The 15,507-nt window shown below is 43.8% G+C and overlaps 1 protein-coding gene across 1 annotated transcript in view; it reads right to left on the reverse strand.

The window, feature by feature from the left end:
• Positions 1 to 15,507, reverse strand: part of rps6kc1 (ribosomal protein S6 kinase polypeptide 1) — a 48,485-nt gene that overhangs the window by 10,041 nt on the left and 22,937 nt on the right. The window contains exons 11-14 of the mRNA XM_072695397.1: positions 14,335 to 14,467; positions 10,118 to 10,461; positions 8,572 to 9,715; positions 5,343 to 5,432 (exon numbers count right to left, since the gene is read on the reverse strand). Of these exons, the coding sequence (XP_072551498.1) occupies positions 5,343 to 5,432; positions 8,572 to 9,715; positions 10,118 to 10,461; positions 14,335 to 14,467 (1,711 nt within the window). The remainder of the gene's footprint in view (positions 1 to 5,342; positions 5,433 to 8,571; positions 9,716 to 10,117; positions 10,462 to 14,334; positions 14,468 to 15,507) is intronic.

Genomic DNA, 15,507 nt, shown 5'->3' on the forward strand with positions numbered 1-15,507 from the left:
AACTGCTTTCTGGGTGACCGTTTCCTCTAAACTACACTCAGTCCTACAGCACGTCCTTGGATTTTCTGCTTCTGCACTTTGGAAGCACAGCGCTCTGAGTCAGTTATGTTCCTCTCTGAAGGTGCTGTCGTCCTTCCTCTCTGGCCGAAGCTTCGGGCGGGCCGCTTTCAACCCCCCTCCCAACCCCCCCCTCGAGACCGTTCAGGGTTTCTGGGGGTGGAGAGTTAGACTGAGACTGACAGGGGGTTCAGCTCCAGCTCCAAGGCTTCAGGGCTTCAGCAGGGGGACCAGATGGCTCACCAGCTCCTCCAGCACAGAGTCAAGTAGAGCCACAGCCTGAAGCTAGGGGCCCAGCGTGGTCCACCCTCAGCCGCTCCGCCGCTCTCTTCCAGCCGGGGTGAGGCTGCTGAGGGTCAGGCTGAAAGCGCCCTGCAGCCGGCCGCTGCAACTGAGCAGCGCTGCTTCGTGAAAAAGACGCGGCAGAGATGTTGTGACAGCGTTATCTAAAGGATCATCATCAAACAGACTCACGCTGTACCTGTGTGTGGGTCTGAGATGGAGGGGTGGCTCAGGGTGATGCTGGGCATGCACACACACACACACACACACACATACATATAACACACAGAAGTCTCTCAGCAAGGTCGATTGTCATCACAAAGGATTAATGTCTACGAGACTCCAGGGAAGGAAACCATTATACTGCGCTGCAAACAAGAGGAGACAAGAGAAAGAGAGAGAGAGAGAGAGAGCGAGCATGCACCAGACAGCGAGAGAGAGAGAGAGAGAGAGAGAGAGAGAGAGTGCATGTGAGAGAGAGAGAGAGAAAAGTATAGAGATAGTTTTATAATAAGTACAAACTAACAGAAAATGTGTGAAGGTTCTCAACTCTTGATCACTTAATTATCTGTACAGTACAGAAGAAAGGATCTTTAATCAAACATGGTTCTCAGAGTGGGATCCTTAGCAAGAGGTCTGTTTTTTTAAATGAGCCAATAAAAACTTTCACATGAGACAAAAGAAATAAGTGGTTGTCCTTGTTGCAAAATAGTGTCCAGATAGTGGTTGCTATGGTTTTTGAAATGCGCAATCACTAATAAATTTGTAGGGGGTCCGTGGAATTATTTTGCCACCCCTACACAGAAAGTAGTTCCTGACTGCAAAAAGTTTGAGAAACCCTGTAACATGAAACCATTTTTGGAAAACAGAACCATCTGCAAATCTACACATTTTTCTCCTGCTTTAATTCTGCAATTCTTTGTTTCTCCTCAAATGGTACAGCAGTTGATATACAGATACCAGAGAGGCTGGTCTTTCTTTGTTAATTTTTTTTTGTTTGTTAGACTGAATTTCCCATGTCACCTTAAATGGTGCAGCCAGAACATTCAAAAACTGGAGGCTCTGTTTTTGTTTTTGTTTTATTTACCAGAGATGCTTCCCCCCCTATATATATATATATATATATATATATATAAATTGAATATTAAATTAATTTCTTATTCTACCATACATGGCGCAGCAGTAACCTTCAGACACTACAGGATTTTCTAATGTTCTGTTCCTACCCTCAATGGTACATTCAGGTATTAAAGAGCATTGTTTGTTTGTTTGTTTTTTGTATTTTCTGTTCCAATTGTACCAGAATATAACTGCATTTATATAATTTATAACTACATTTAAGGTGGAAAGGAAGGAACAAACCTCTACTTCATGACTTATTCAGTACAACACTGAACTTGAAGCCTGTTGATGTTATCTATCTTGTAGGTTTTGAACACAAAGGGTATTTTTCATTATTTTCAGTATTTTAAAGCTGCCTACAGCAAAAGTAGGGAAAACTGAACCCTTGATGGGATGATTCACTGACCGCTGCAGTAGTCACCTATCACTACTGCTGATAACTGAATTAGCAACCTAGCAATAGATTTACCTTTTTCCAGGTTCTTAAGGTGTACACATCCTGCAGTGGTTCTAAACCTTTAGTCCAAGGCCCCCTTTATGGAGCCCTATTTCGGCCCACTATCTTGACTGTCACTTACTTAACCAGGTCCTAGATGCAACAGAAACATATCCATTGTGCTAAAGATTCCCTGCAGCCATTGCTCACATGCACGACTGATGGACCTTCTCATATTAGCGATATACTACTTTATCTGCAGCCCTCTTAGAACCCCAGCCTGCAGTCTGAGAACTGCACATCATCAGATCAGGGCTCAGTATCAACAGATCTTCAGCATTAACTGACACAGACTATGAAGTCGGGGGCTGTGAAGTCTGATCTAGTCCAGGCCCACTAGGTAAAGAAGGGCCTCCGCTGACCTCCATTCACTCTGAGCCACCAGAAGTTCCGTCTAAGCGGACTGCGGTCAGCGTCACTTCAAGTTAGTTCAACAATCGGTTGTTGAGTTGTTCAGTAATCTTGCGTAGAGTGAGAAGGAACAAGTTCCTCTATTTGGCCTGTACATCCAGGCTTGGCGTGGGTGTGCAGCTTCGAGTGTGTGTGATTGAAAGCCATCGCTGCTCGCTGTTCCGTTTCGAGGACTGAGAGGGAAGTGCTGCTCTCCTCAGACAGAGGCACTGGAGGAACAGGTGAAACGTTTCATTTCCCTAAAGAACCGCTCTATTGTCACTGGGAGGAAGCAGCCGGCAGCATAACACACCGCAGGAGAAGTGCCTCAAGACACGCGTGCGCACACACACATAGCTTGTACAACACATGTGCACTGGTCAAATGTTGGAAATCACTGTTCCCAATCACAAAATAGCAGCCCGGCTGCAGATAAATGTGCATAATGACTGTGATATGATGCCGATACCGCCTAACTTTTGATCATTGAGGAGCTGCAAATAAATGAATAAATAAATTAGAACAGAGCTGTAGATGAGTCTGATCAGACTGAGAAACTGCAAGATTACACCTACTGATAACATTGAGATCCAAAATGAACTTCTAATAAAATGTGTATTCAGAAAGTAATGAGCAAGAGAGAGGGAGAGAGAGAGAGAGACACAGTGAAAAAGGGAGAGTAAAAGAGAGGGTAAACGAGGGGGAGGGGAGAGAGAGACAGTGTGTGTGTGAGTGTGTGTGTGTGTGTGTGTGTGTGTGTGTGTGTGTGTGTGTGTGTGTGAGAGAGAGAGAGAGAGGAGAATGGAAAGCCTTTTGTGCAGGTGTGTCAAATCAACACCGACAGTCTACTTTTCCCAGCCCACCCTTCTGTTATTCACTGCTTGAAAAACACACTATCCACAGAGTGAGGGAGTGTGTGTATGTGTGTGTCCGTGTTTGTGTGTGTGCAGTATTCGCATGTAGAGAAGTGAGAGAGTTCACCATGTGTCACCATTGCTGGCACATATGTGCAAATGCACACACACAGCTTGTCTAGTCCCCGTACAGAAGTACTGCCAATAGAATAGGACTCTCTGGAGCAGAGAAACATGAACCTACTGGCATAAGGTCTAATGCCAGGTTGGCCTACAGGGGTGTAAAGCCCCCCAGCATTGAGCTGTGGAGCAGTGGAAGAACTGTATTCTCTGTTATGATGGATGATGCTCCATCCAGTACTTCTGGGATGAGTTTGGGATGAGTTGGGGATGAGGTGGGGTGGGGATCATCAAACATCCTGACCTCACTAATGCTCCGGTCACTGAATGCAATCAAATTCTCACAGTAATGCTCCAAAATCTAGTAAAAAGCTTTCTTCCCTGGACAGTAGAGACGTTACTCCAACAAAAGCAGGATTTCAGAAGAAACAAGCGGGTGTCTCGGCTAATACTTTGGTCCGTATAGTGTACATTTCACTGTTTGTTTCCTCCTTTACCTTATAAGCACACACTATGAGCAAATCTCAGCACTTTTGGTCTACACTCTCTGAAGGTAGTGACTCTCTCTCTCTCTCTCTCTCTCTCTCTCTCTCTCTCTCTCTCTCTCTCTGTGTCTGTGTAGTGGATGTCTCTAGTGTTAATTCTAAGAAGATGAAAAGTGAAATAAAGGATCTGAACACAAAGCAGTAGTGGACAGTCAATCCAGCGTGAGGGAGGACAGTTTACAGACAGTGAGACAAGGGAACACAGTCAAGCCGTGGCTCAAAGAGCGCAACAATTTTGTGATGTGGCTCCCTCTAGAGGGCAAATTAATACACATGAACGCTCCAACCTATAAAAACAGATAATCAGCTGGCAATAAATTAGTTCAAAGGTATAGTTCACCTCACGTGCAGCGTTCTAATAAATAAATCATTTTAACTACAGTAAATACATTTGTTCATCCAAAAAATACCCTGTTTTTTTCTAACGGTCAATATATAATAATACGAAGAAGAAAAAGAATCGTGAAATTTTCTCAGATGGTTCTCATACCCCGGCGATCCTAACGCAGGCTTTGTTTCTTCACAGCAGAGTCTGACCAATGGAACTTGAACGACAGGGGTCGGAAAAGACGAACTTTTAATGACCCGGAAAGAGAGAGAGGCCAGTTGTAGGCTGACTGTGTCTTCATTAGGCATTATTCTTCATCTGGATAAACGGTATTCACCTCAAACTACTGTAACCCTCAAAATGTCTGTAAGGCAGCTAAATAAAGCCTTCAAATGCTGTCTACAAGCACTGACACACACACCCACACACCATCATTCCTTTGCGGAGTTAAATCCTGCGAGGTCACACTCACTTGGTTTGAAGACTCTGTAAGCCTTTAACAGAGATTGAACCATATGGCAGAGCTTTGGTTAGCTTTCGTATAGCTTTTGGGGTATCAGAAATCCTGCTTTCATACTTATTAAAAAGTGCCACGGCCTAAAAGAGCATCCTTAAGCCACCTAGCATGACTGCTAGCACTGCGATGTGTGTGTGCGTGTGTCGTGTGGATGGATATGCACCGCTTAAAAACCTTTCCAATTCCCAGAACACTGGTTTAATGTGTACTGAAACATCTTGGGAATTGAAAGTAGTGTATCTCGTCAGAATCCAGATATTTTATTAAATCCAACCATAAGTAGAAGCAACGCTTTGGTTTCTGGATGCTTCTGCTGGTTGTAATACCTTCCATTTTGATAAAGCAAGGAAAACGCACCCTAAAACCAAGGAGCAATATGCTTAATATCATAACAACACAAAGCATGTGGCTGTGGAGATCATCATCTGAGAGGATCTTTTGAAGCAATTCCATTTTCAAGGTACAGACCAGCTGTTTTTGTTGCTAAACCAATGTGCTGGCACCTCTTGTGTGCTAGTTGTTGGCTACTTGACAGCCAAATTAGCCCCACTGCTAAAAGAAGCAACCTTTTGGCACTGCATTTTGGGGCATTTCAGTTTTACACCAAACTCTGATGTGAGAAAGGATGTACCTGGTGCACAGTACATCTTCGTGATGGCCTCAGGATCACAGGACTCCTCCACTTCAGTCCAGCTGCAGAAATACGTCAACTCCACATGACCTGAAAGAGAGAGAGGGAGAGGGTGAGGGAGAGAGAGAGGCATTAGAAAGGGAGGAACACAATCTAGTCGACTGAGGCCAAAAGGTCACGTGAACACATTCCACCACATAAACTAAAAATCTACAAGCATTAAGACCTAAGATGCTGATGGTCCTTCACAAGCAACCAGCAGACCCTTTAACCCTTTAAAAGTCCTAGAAATTGAGGACTGGAACCACTGTGGATCAGGTTGCTCGTTCCAGGGCCTCCAAGAGGTAATGCTGCAGGTGATCAGGCAACCGTCTTCCATGGCTGCTAGGTCCAGTTCTGATGCTCGCATGCTTTCATTCTAGGGACTTGAGGTGACACCTTTCCTCCCGTAACCACCATTAAACCCTAATGAATAATAGCCTTACTGTTTGTTCGGCCCAGACGGGACCTTCGCTGCCCATGTGCATTAATGTCCCTTGGGAGTCCAGCTCCATCTTCGGTTTGTGGGATCACTGTCGGAAGCTCTAGCGTTTAGGAGCTGCTTCCACTTATTTAGCTCTTATCTAGTAGTAGCTTAGGTCTTCATGTTGCCCATTTCTCTCACATTTGACAGCCCAGATCTTCACAATCACCCTTGTTATGAGATAATTAACGCTATTTATTTATCTGTAAGTGGTCATAATGTTTTGGCTCCTCAGTGTAGATATCAATACATATTAAATCAGTCGGTATTTGATCAGAACTGAGAAGTGCATTCATTAATTTGGTTTTCATATTAAGGTTCATGTGAAAATAATGCTACTTGGTAATGAATTAATATATAAATAAATAAAAGTAATAAATACATTAATACATAAATATTATTATAAAAAAACAACAAAAACCTCTTTTTAGTGAAATAAAACTACAGCAATTAATCACCAGTTACTAAACAAGAGTGAGAGGGTAAAAGAGAGAAAGCAAACAGAGAGAGAGAACAGAACAGAACGAATGAGCGAGAGGAAGAGAGCAAGACAGACAGAAGAACAGGCCGACAGAGAGGAAGAGGGAGAGCGTGCGAGAGTAAATGGTTTGGCTAATTAAACTGAAAGCTACCCCACATCTCCACTAAAACACAGCCTGACAAAATTACAATCTGCTCCCAACATGAAATGAATCTGCCCCCACCGTGTTCGCACTCTCTCACACACACACACGCGTGCGCACACACTCACGCACGCACAGCCCTCTGAATGAGGGAGCAGTAATTGCTGTGGTTTGAGTGCTAGCAGTGTGTCATTGGCAGCAATGCTGTTATTAACCACTGGACCCTATTAGCGCTCTGATCTCTGTGTAGGCCATCTAACCCTGAGAGGGGGCAGGGAGGGTCAGATATATCACTAACAGCCCAGATCACACACATGCATAGATAAGTAACGCAAATGGAAATGCAACAGGTTGCACGAGACACTATGTCCCAATGTTTGTGGACTCCCCTTCTAATGAATGCATTTATCTACTTTAAGTTGCACCCGCTGCTGACACAGATGCGTGCATGCACACACACAGCTTGTCAAGTACAGATACACAGATACCCATTAGAAATAACAATAGTAGTAATTGAAGTAATAATAATAATTAATAATAATAGTTAGGATTATATTGCACCTTTCACAACCCCAAGATCGCTAACAAGATAATGCTTTACAGCATAAAAAAAAGGTGTGATGAAAAGAAAGAAAGGATTGTTCAAATAAGAAGGTCTTCAGGTGTGGATCTGCAGCCCACAGTGGAAAGTGCAGTGCAAAGGACAATTAGCAAGCTGCTGTCTAAGGGATTAGGATACAAGGGGCGCAGTAAAGGTGGAGGAGCTCTCCAAGATAAACCAGAGTCGGACCGTGAAGGTCTTAGAATGTAGTGACCAGGGCTTGTAACCAGTGCAGCTCCTTGTGAGTAATGGGAGTAATGTGTGCAGATTCTTGCTGGAAGTGAGAACTCTAGCCGCTGAGTTCTGGAAGTAAGTGCGTGCCAGAGATGAGCAATATATGGAAGGAGAAAGAATGCCAGGTGTGGGCTAGTGGAGGAATAAAGCCCCCAGCATTGAGCTGTGGAGCGTTGGAACTGTGATCTCTGGAATGACTGTGCTCAAATCAAATAATTTTGGATGAGTTGGGGGTGAGGTGAGGTGATGATCATCTGACATCCTAGTAACGCTCTTGTCGCTAAATGCAATGAAACCATCACAGCAATGCTTCAAAATCTAGTAGAAAGCCTTCCCTAAAGAATTGCCCCAACCAAAGCAGGACACACTCCTTTTTTCTCTCTTTTTTTAATACCCTTGATTTCGGAAGGTTTGTCCATGTAATGTATATGTAGAGACATTTTGGTTTTATCCTTACAGATTAACATGAGCACTATACAGCTGTTACAGCTGTGGAATGTGTTATAGTCCCAGAGAGAGCAGGGTATGAACTCATATGGACTAAAACGTAGCACAGACTTTTTGCGTAGTTACACATATTCAAGCCAATATTGGAACTGGACATCGGATATTTCTGAAGATTCTCCCAACGCCAGATTTCACATCTATATCATTTGAATGTCCTTCTTGGTGGCTGTAATAGAGCACCATTTAGTAGCAGATACAGAACTTGCAGCAAGAGCCAGCCAGGCTAAAGTACTAGCAAGGTTAATGTACAGAGTGGTGTTATAAAGACCCCCAAACTGAACAATGTGAGAAGCCCACAAGCCTTTGAAAACTGTTTGAATATTATTTTGTTTAGACTTTAGTCTTTAATTCATTTAGCATGAAATAGATAGTTGTTCATAAAATTCTATTGGATATTTATATCTATACTTCCTTTTTGGTCTGTAAGAACTTTGACATGGCCTCTTTTTTCTAATTATGTTTCTTTTGAGGAATGTACTGAATGAATGCGTGCTTAAATTATCCCATTAGTCAGTCACAACTAACCCTGTGTTAACTTGTTACATTGACACTTAAACATTTGGTGCTATGTTATGTTTTCATTTGTAACATGATACAGCATAAGATGTGTAGGTTATTATCCAAAATTATGCTCAAATACTTTTTAAATGTGCATATTTTGTGCCCCACTCTATCGGTCACGTGTGCAAGTCTATTATCAAGCTCCATACCAAGGTCAAGGCAAGAGGAGTATGTGCGTACCTCTGTGATCCAGCAGTATGTTGTTAGGGTTAAGGTCTCTGCAGATAATGCCCTCCTGATGGAGAGCGTCCACGGCCAGCAGCATGTCCACGGCCCAGCTCCTCACCAGCGCCTCCGGGATGTGCGTGTGAAGCGCCACCTCAGCCAGCTCGTCCAGCTCTCGGAACAGTTCTGTAACGCTCCGGCCTTCCCTCTCCACCCGGGGCCCCATGATCTCCGGGACCTCGGACCCCGTCTGTCCAGACAGTAGTTGCAGCTGGGTTGAGCCGGACTCAGTCCTGGGGTCGGTGGAGTGCAGCAGATCAGAGAACTGTGGTAATGGAGTGAGTGAGTTGGAGGGAGAATGAGAGCTCGAAAGTGAGTGAGGCTCGGCAGTACCGTGAATAGGAGGGACTTTCTGATCAAACCCATCGGCATTCGATTCTTTATGAAAACTGGAGAAGGCAAGGCCATCAACATTATCATTCACCTTGACTGACAGGTCCAGTCCCGCCTCCTCTCCCAGCTGCAGCACGTCTGGTTTGCCGAATTTCGGCGAGGGCTTTGCTTCTACCGCAAAAGCCACGCCAGCCGCCACAAGCTCCTCCTCCAAATCGTCCACGGTGACCCCCGCGACCCCTCTGACTACGGGAAGGTTGACCAAAAGGTCCGGTGGCCGCCCCTCGTCCTCCACCATGGCATCCTTAAACGAGATCACTGGCACAGACTCATTGGAACCTCGATCGCCTTCAAAGCGCCAGAGGTCTGTCACATGACCTTTGACCTCCACGACTTCACCCACCTCCAGAGGGTCCTCCGTGACCTCCGAGCCCAGGTCTGAGGTGGAGAACAGGGCTCGGGAGAGGTCGGCACTGTCTTTGCTGTCGATGCGGAACAGTTCCATGGGCGAGCGCTTGGACTGGTCCAGAGAGTCCAGAGTGTGTGGGTCAGTAAGGTCCTCCTCCTCCGTGAAGAAACGCAGTTCCTGTGTTGTGATCGGAGAGCACAAGCTGTCACCGCTTAGCAAAGAACGCGTGCGAGACAACTTGGGCGGTGCTACGGCAATGCCGGAACCCTCGCCCCCAGTGACAAGGGAGTCTTCCTCTGCCTCTTCGGCATCCTCCTCCTCCTCCTCGTCACCCAGAGATTCGGGTTCCACCTTCTCCTGCATACACAATGAATCAATTCAAGTACAGTTCTGTAAGAAGTGATTCATTGATTCATTAGGAGACCCTTCGGGATTTGTTTAAAGAAACTATGACTATTGATTAAATATCTTCCTAAAAAGCTGCAATGACAATTACATGATTCTTTAGGGAGTCTGATTTGATTTTACTACAGGGTGTGATTTAATGATTCTTTAGGATTCTCATCTCAGTTTGATTCTTTTTGTCTTCTTTTAAAATATATCTGAGAATTATTTTCATTAAGCTTAATTATGTATCATTTTTATTTAAACCTATGCGGTCAATGGAATTACGTGATTCAAACCCAGATAATAATAATAATAATAATAATAATAATAATATTTTTGGTAGTGCAGATCGATACACCTTTACACCCCTACCTGTTCATATTCGTTGCATAGCGTCAGGTAGCTGTTTGTGCACTCTTCCTCAGATGTGTCTGCGGAGTCTGGTGGAGGGGCCTGCAAGCTGCTATCCCCCAGGCTCAGGGTGCTCAGTTGTGGAAGGCCATGTGAAGCAGTCCCATCATCCTCTTCCTCCTCCTCCTCCTGGAGCTCCATGCTGGGCTGAGAACCAGCACTGTCTGAACTGGCCAAGGCTGGGTCAAGACGCTCAGCACAGCGTACGGTCGCCGTGTGGGACTTCTGGATGAAGGGGATATCAAAGCTCTCTTCTGGAGTGCCCTGATGGAGATACTTGGTGATATGAGACCACAGTTTACCTCCTAGAGAGAGGAGACAAAAAGGAGAGATGGAAATAGGTATCCAAGTATTTTGGAACAACAAATGCTCCTTAAAGGTTCATGTTTCTGGGACAATGTTTTATGGACAGAGGGGACAAAAGGTAACATTTTTAGCAGAAACCCACAGTCATGATTGGAGGAAACAGAACACCGCACACAAACATCAAAACATTATCCCAACTGCGAGGCATGGTGAAGTGGGCTTCATGGTTGGCAGTTCGTTGGCAGTTTCAGGGCCTGGATGCTGTGAGATTATCGTGAGAACATGAATTCAGATGTATCAACAGTTTACAGGAAGATATAAGGGCAGCAGTCCATGACCTCGAGCTCAGGAGACTGTGGGTGCTGCAACAAGACAATGACCCAAAGCACACAAGTCAGAGTCCTTACTTTAACCCCATCGAGATGCTGTCGCATGACCTGAAAAGGCATCTTGGAAACACTGATTAGCTAAAACACATATGCAGTAAGGAACAGTTCAATATTTTTGCAGCTACAGAAAATATTTTGCAGAGGTAACTGCTGCTTAAGATGGAGCTACAGCTTAGTAAATACCAATGGTTCACTTGCTTTCTAGCATGTCTTGTGAATGTTTGCACAGTGTGCTTAATGTGTCCAGCCAGTGTTTAGTCTTTAGTTTTGCACCTGAATGTTGAGGCTAACGTAGATAACAAGTAATGGAGTCTTGGAGTAACGCCACATTAGCACTGTCCAAAATCATCACACACAGCATAGAGCTGTTAAGTCAAGTCAAACAGACCTGCATATGTCTTGATGTCAGGATGCTAATTGGTAATAAACAATCTTCAACTACCTCTAAATTGCATTAGCTTTGGCAATCCAGTGGGGGGAAAAAATGTCACCAACTATGCCTGGGCTGATCCACTATATCTGAGGTAAAAGGGGAAAATGTGCAGCCCTGAATTTTGCCAAATTATCGCTTTAAAGCCAAGTTAAAAGAAGCAGTTGTACTAAACTAGGCAGCAGATATCAATAGAGGAGAATGCTGGGTAAGGCAAATCACCAAAGCGCACTTGCAGAACGAAAAAGGTCACTATAATGTAAAGAGCCAGGGTTTTTAAATGATACCATCTCGTTTCTAACAGATTGCAAGCCTAAATGCACACACACCCCACACACACACACACGCCCCACACCCACCCCACACACACTCTCACACAGCTGTGTTGTGAGTGATTGGAGGGTAACATCTGCTGTGTTAACAGAATGAATTGGCTCTTCACTGCTAAGATAATGACACCGCTGCAGCCCAAATTATTCCAGTCTACGAACAAAGCAAACAAACAAACAAAAAAGCAGCCAATCGGGCTCCGCTAATGTCACTCGGGTCAGCAGCCCAAAACTCCCCAATCCGATATCTGCGTGTGTTTGGACTGTTTTCAGCTCAAAACACAGTGGTATTGATCTCAACATTCCTGCCTCAGCACTAAAAGTACTTGGGGTGGTTCTCTGTGCCGAAGGTTATCTGAGAACACGTTAAACTGATGCCATTTCTTCAAGTCTGGCTGTTTAAGAATGGTTTGGAGGGGAAAAAATAAAAAATAAAGAAAATCATGTCACACCCTTGTAGCTACAGCATGAACACCACACCCCCAGCTACAACTTTGCATGTCTACCCTTTTTTTTTTTTGGAAAGACTGAAGATGGGTGGAAAAAGACAACAGCCGAATGATCAGCTTACAAAGCAAAGTGGAGATGAAGCTCAGTCACTCAGGCACTTCTCATTTGCTGACTGCTTATTGAAAGGTTTCCAGTCCAGCTTAAATGGTGTGGCAGTTCTGTACAGGCTCCAGAATGTAATCTTCAGATCTTTTCACTTTTTACACATTATGTAGCAACCTTGTGCTAAACCTTGTGTTGTGTTCCCAACATTCTGCAGCCATGAGACAAATATTGCATTGACATAAGTATTCAGACCCTTTACTAAGTAGTTGAAGCACCTTTGACAGCGATTGATGACGTCACCAGGTTTGCGCACCTGAATTTGGAGAAGTCTGGGCACTGTCTGGGCCACTCAAGGACTTTCACAAGCCACCTCTGTGTGGAAGGTGAACCTTTGGCTGAGTCTGTGGTCCTGAGCACTCGGGATCAGGTTTTCATTAAGAATACCTTTGTACTTTTCTCCATTACCTAAACTTTCCATCAACCCTGAACAGTCTCCCTGTCCCAGCCGCTGAAAACACCCCCTCATCATGATGCTGCCACCACCATGCTTTAATGTAGTGGTGGTATTGGGCAGGTAATGAGCAGGTGATGACCTGGTTGCCTCCAGACATGACTTCAATGTTTACTTGTCTGTTACAGCTGAAATGCACAGGACAATAATTTAATTAGTTCAACATTTATTTCTTTATTTCTTTATTAATTTTTGCAACAAACAGTGTTACAACTCTTATTTCACCTTAAGTGTTACAGCTGCTACATTCTGGAGCCTGTCCAAAATATAATTGCTGCACCACTTAAGGTGGAATGGACAATTCACTAAGAAACTGGCAACAGGCAAAGTTAACTTAACACTGAGGTTTCTCTCAGTTTCACTCTGAGTGCTCTTCAGCAGCCAAATCCAGAGCGGAGGTTGGGGGGGGGGGGGTTCTACCGCCCTCAATATTTTCCCCTCTCACCTTAAGAACCTTTTGAAACACGGGTAATGATGATGGTGGGTTGGTTAATAATGACTGTAACAAAGAACATGAACTTCTGTTCAAGTAAACAAAAGGGATCTGCAATAAACTGAGAACAGACAAAATCAGCACAATTAAACTGCACTTGGCAAGCCCCCCCCCCCACACACACACGCGCACATACACACACACACACACACTCCAGCGGTGATAAGAAGCGGCGCTTTAGGCTACTTGAGAGGTTTCAGGCAACTTATTAACACAGGCACATGATGTCGCACAAATGGCTCTGAGATTAAGTGGTGTATTCATTCCAATATAAACACAACCCTGAACACAGATGTGTCGGTGTGCGCACACACACTCACAAACACACACCCACCCACACACATACACGCACAGCGGAGAATAAGGAGACGCAGGTGTTAGCTTAGTTAATGATCCAGAGCAGCACCTGCTACCATAGATAATGACCTGTGACACAAGCTTAACAAGGACAGAGAGAGACGAGCGAGAGCTTGTGTGTGTTCGCGTGTGCGTGTGTGTGTGTTTGAACGAGGGAGGGAGCGTGTGTCAGAAAGAAAGAGAGAGTACTTGTCATGACGAGCCAAGGAAATAGACGTGGGGGGGGGTGGCTCTCAATAAACACTCAACTGAGAGAGCCAAAAGGCTAACTGGCTGAAAACGGCTGGAGACGCTGAGAGCAGAGAGAGCTGACAGAGACAGACGAGGAAGAGAGAGACTGAGGCGGAGTTACAGCTTATACAGGGCAGAGAGCTGCTGAAAGAAGACTGGGAAGAGAAGAGAGAGGGGAGGGCACCAGAGACATGTGGAGTAAGATTCGATTGGTGGGGGGGTCACCTTATAAATGCAATCCATCACTTTTGAATAGTGGTGGAACGGTACACAAAAGTTATGGCTTGGTTCACACCACGGTTTGGACCCCATGGTTCGGTACCAGTTTGTTACATCGGGAGAAAAAGTGAGCTCCTCCTAAGGTAGCTAATGCAGCCTGTTTGATGTGCTTCCAAACACACACCTTACAGCTTCCCAACTACACAGATACACCGTCCTAATATTAGAACAAACAGAGCACTATATTAGCTCTTATTATAATGCCTTATGAAATCATATTCTCCTGCTTTTTGAAGTGGAACGTATGAAGCTTTGATTAACTATTAATCCAGATGTTAAGTGCATGTGGGAGACCTACCCTCGGCGTACTGCAGCAACAGAAAGACAGAGTCCTCTGAGACGATGAACTTCCTGAGTCGCACCATGTTGGGCACTGCCCGCGGAATAACAGTCTTCTTCACACGTCCACACTCGCTACTCTTTCTTAGCCCCTAAAAAAGATAAACAGCTTTAACCTAAACATACAAGTTATTTTATATATGATAAGAACATATTACATATGCATAAAATATATTACAGAGCAATAGATACATTTAGATCTCATTCACTACTACTAGACCGCCTTTATATAGCCTTTATATACAAAATTTTATTTATTATACCAATTTTATTTAAATGAATTTCCTTAGCATTGTTCCTACTGTTCGACTGTCTTTGCATCTTATTTCAACTGTTTCTTATTTTAATTCCATTTTTCTTATGTATTTTTGTTATATTGCACTGAGCATTTAATATTATCAAATAATATTACAACATTGGCAAATTATATTACTCAATATTATGGTTTTAAGAACAATAAATGAAATGAAATGCATCCACTTCTATTCATCCCTCTGGAAACATCTAACATTTCTTACTGGCTATTATCTGAGACCTAAAAGGTGCACTGGACTAGCTTTAAACTTTATACATTTATCTGCAAGAACATTGCTTTTATATCATGGTCATTTGCAAAAGGTCATCCCTGGTGAAATAACCCATTTGGTTGATTTTCTATGCGTAAATTAGTAAACCCATCTCTACATATGGCACGTCTAAATATGTAAATATGTATATACTGAATTTAACATATTGTAAAAAAAAATAATAATAATAATAATAATAATAATAAATAACAAAACATTTTTTTTTACATTTTGTCTTCTACTTCTATTATTATTATTATTAGGGTTAAACCATTTTCTCATCTCTTACTGATGCATCATAAACTCATGATATCCCATTACACTCACAAGGACTCTCACACACAATTTACCCATCAAAGCCAAAGTGGTGCAAGTGTATGTGTGTGAGGAGGGGGGCACTAGCATCATCTGTGACCATGCTAACAGCTGGCATCTGGAGCCTATCCAGAGCACAGGAGACCACAAATAATGGCATCACACACACACACACACACACACACACACACACACACACACACACACACACACACACACACACACACACACACACACACACACCTTTTGCC

Source organism: Salminus brasiliensis, chromosome 1 (genome assembly GCF_030463535.1).
Source record: "Salminus brasiliensis chromosome 1, fSalBra1.hap2, whole genome shotgun sequence".
NCBI lineage: Eukaryota > Metazoa > Chordata > Actinopteri > Characiformes > Bryconidae > Salminus > Salminus brasiliensis.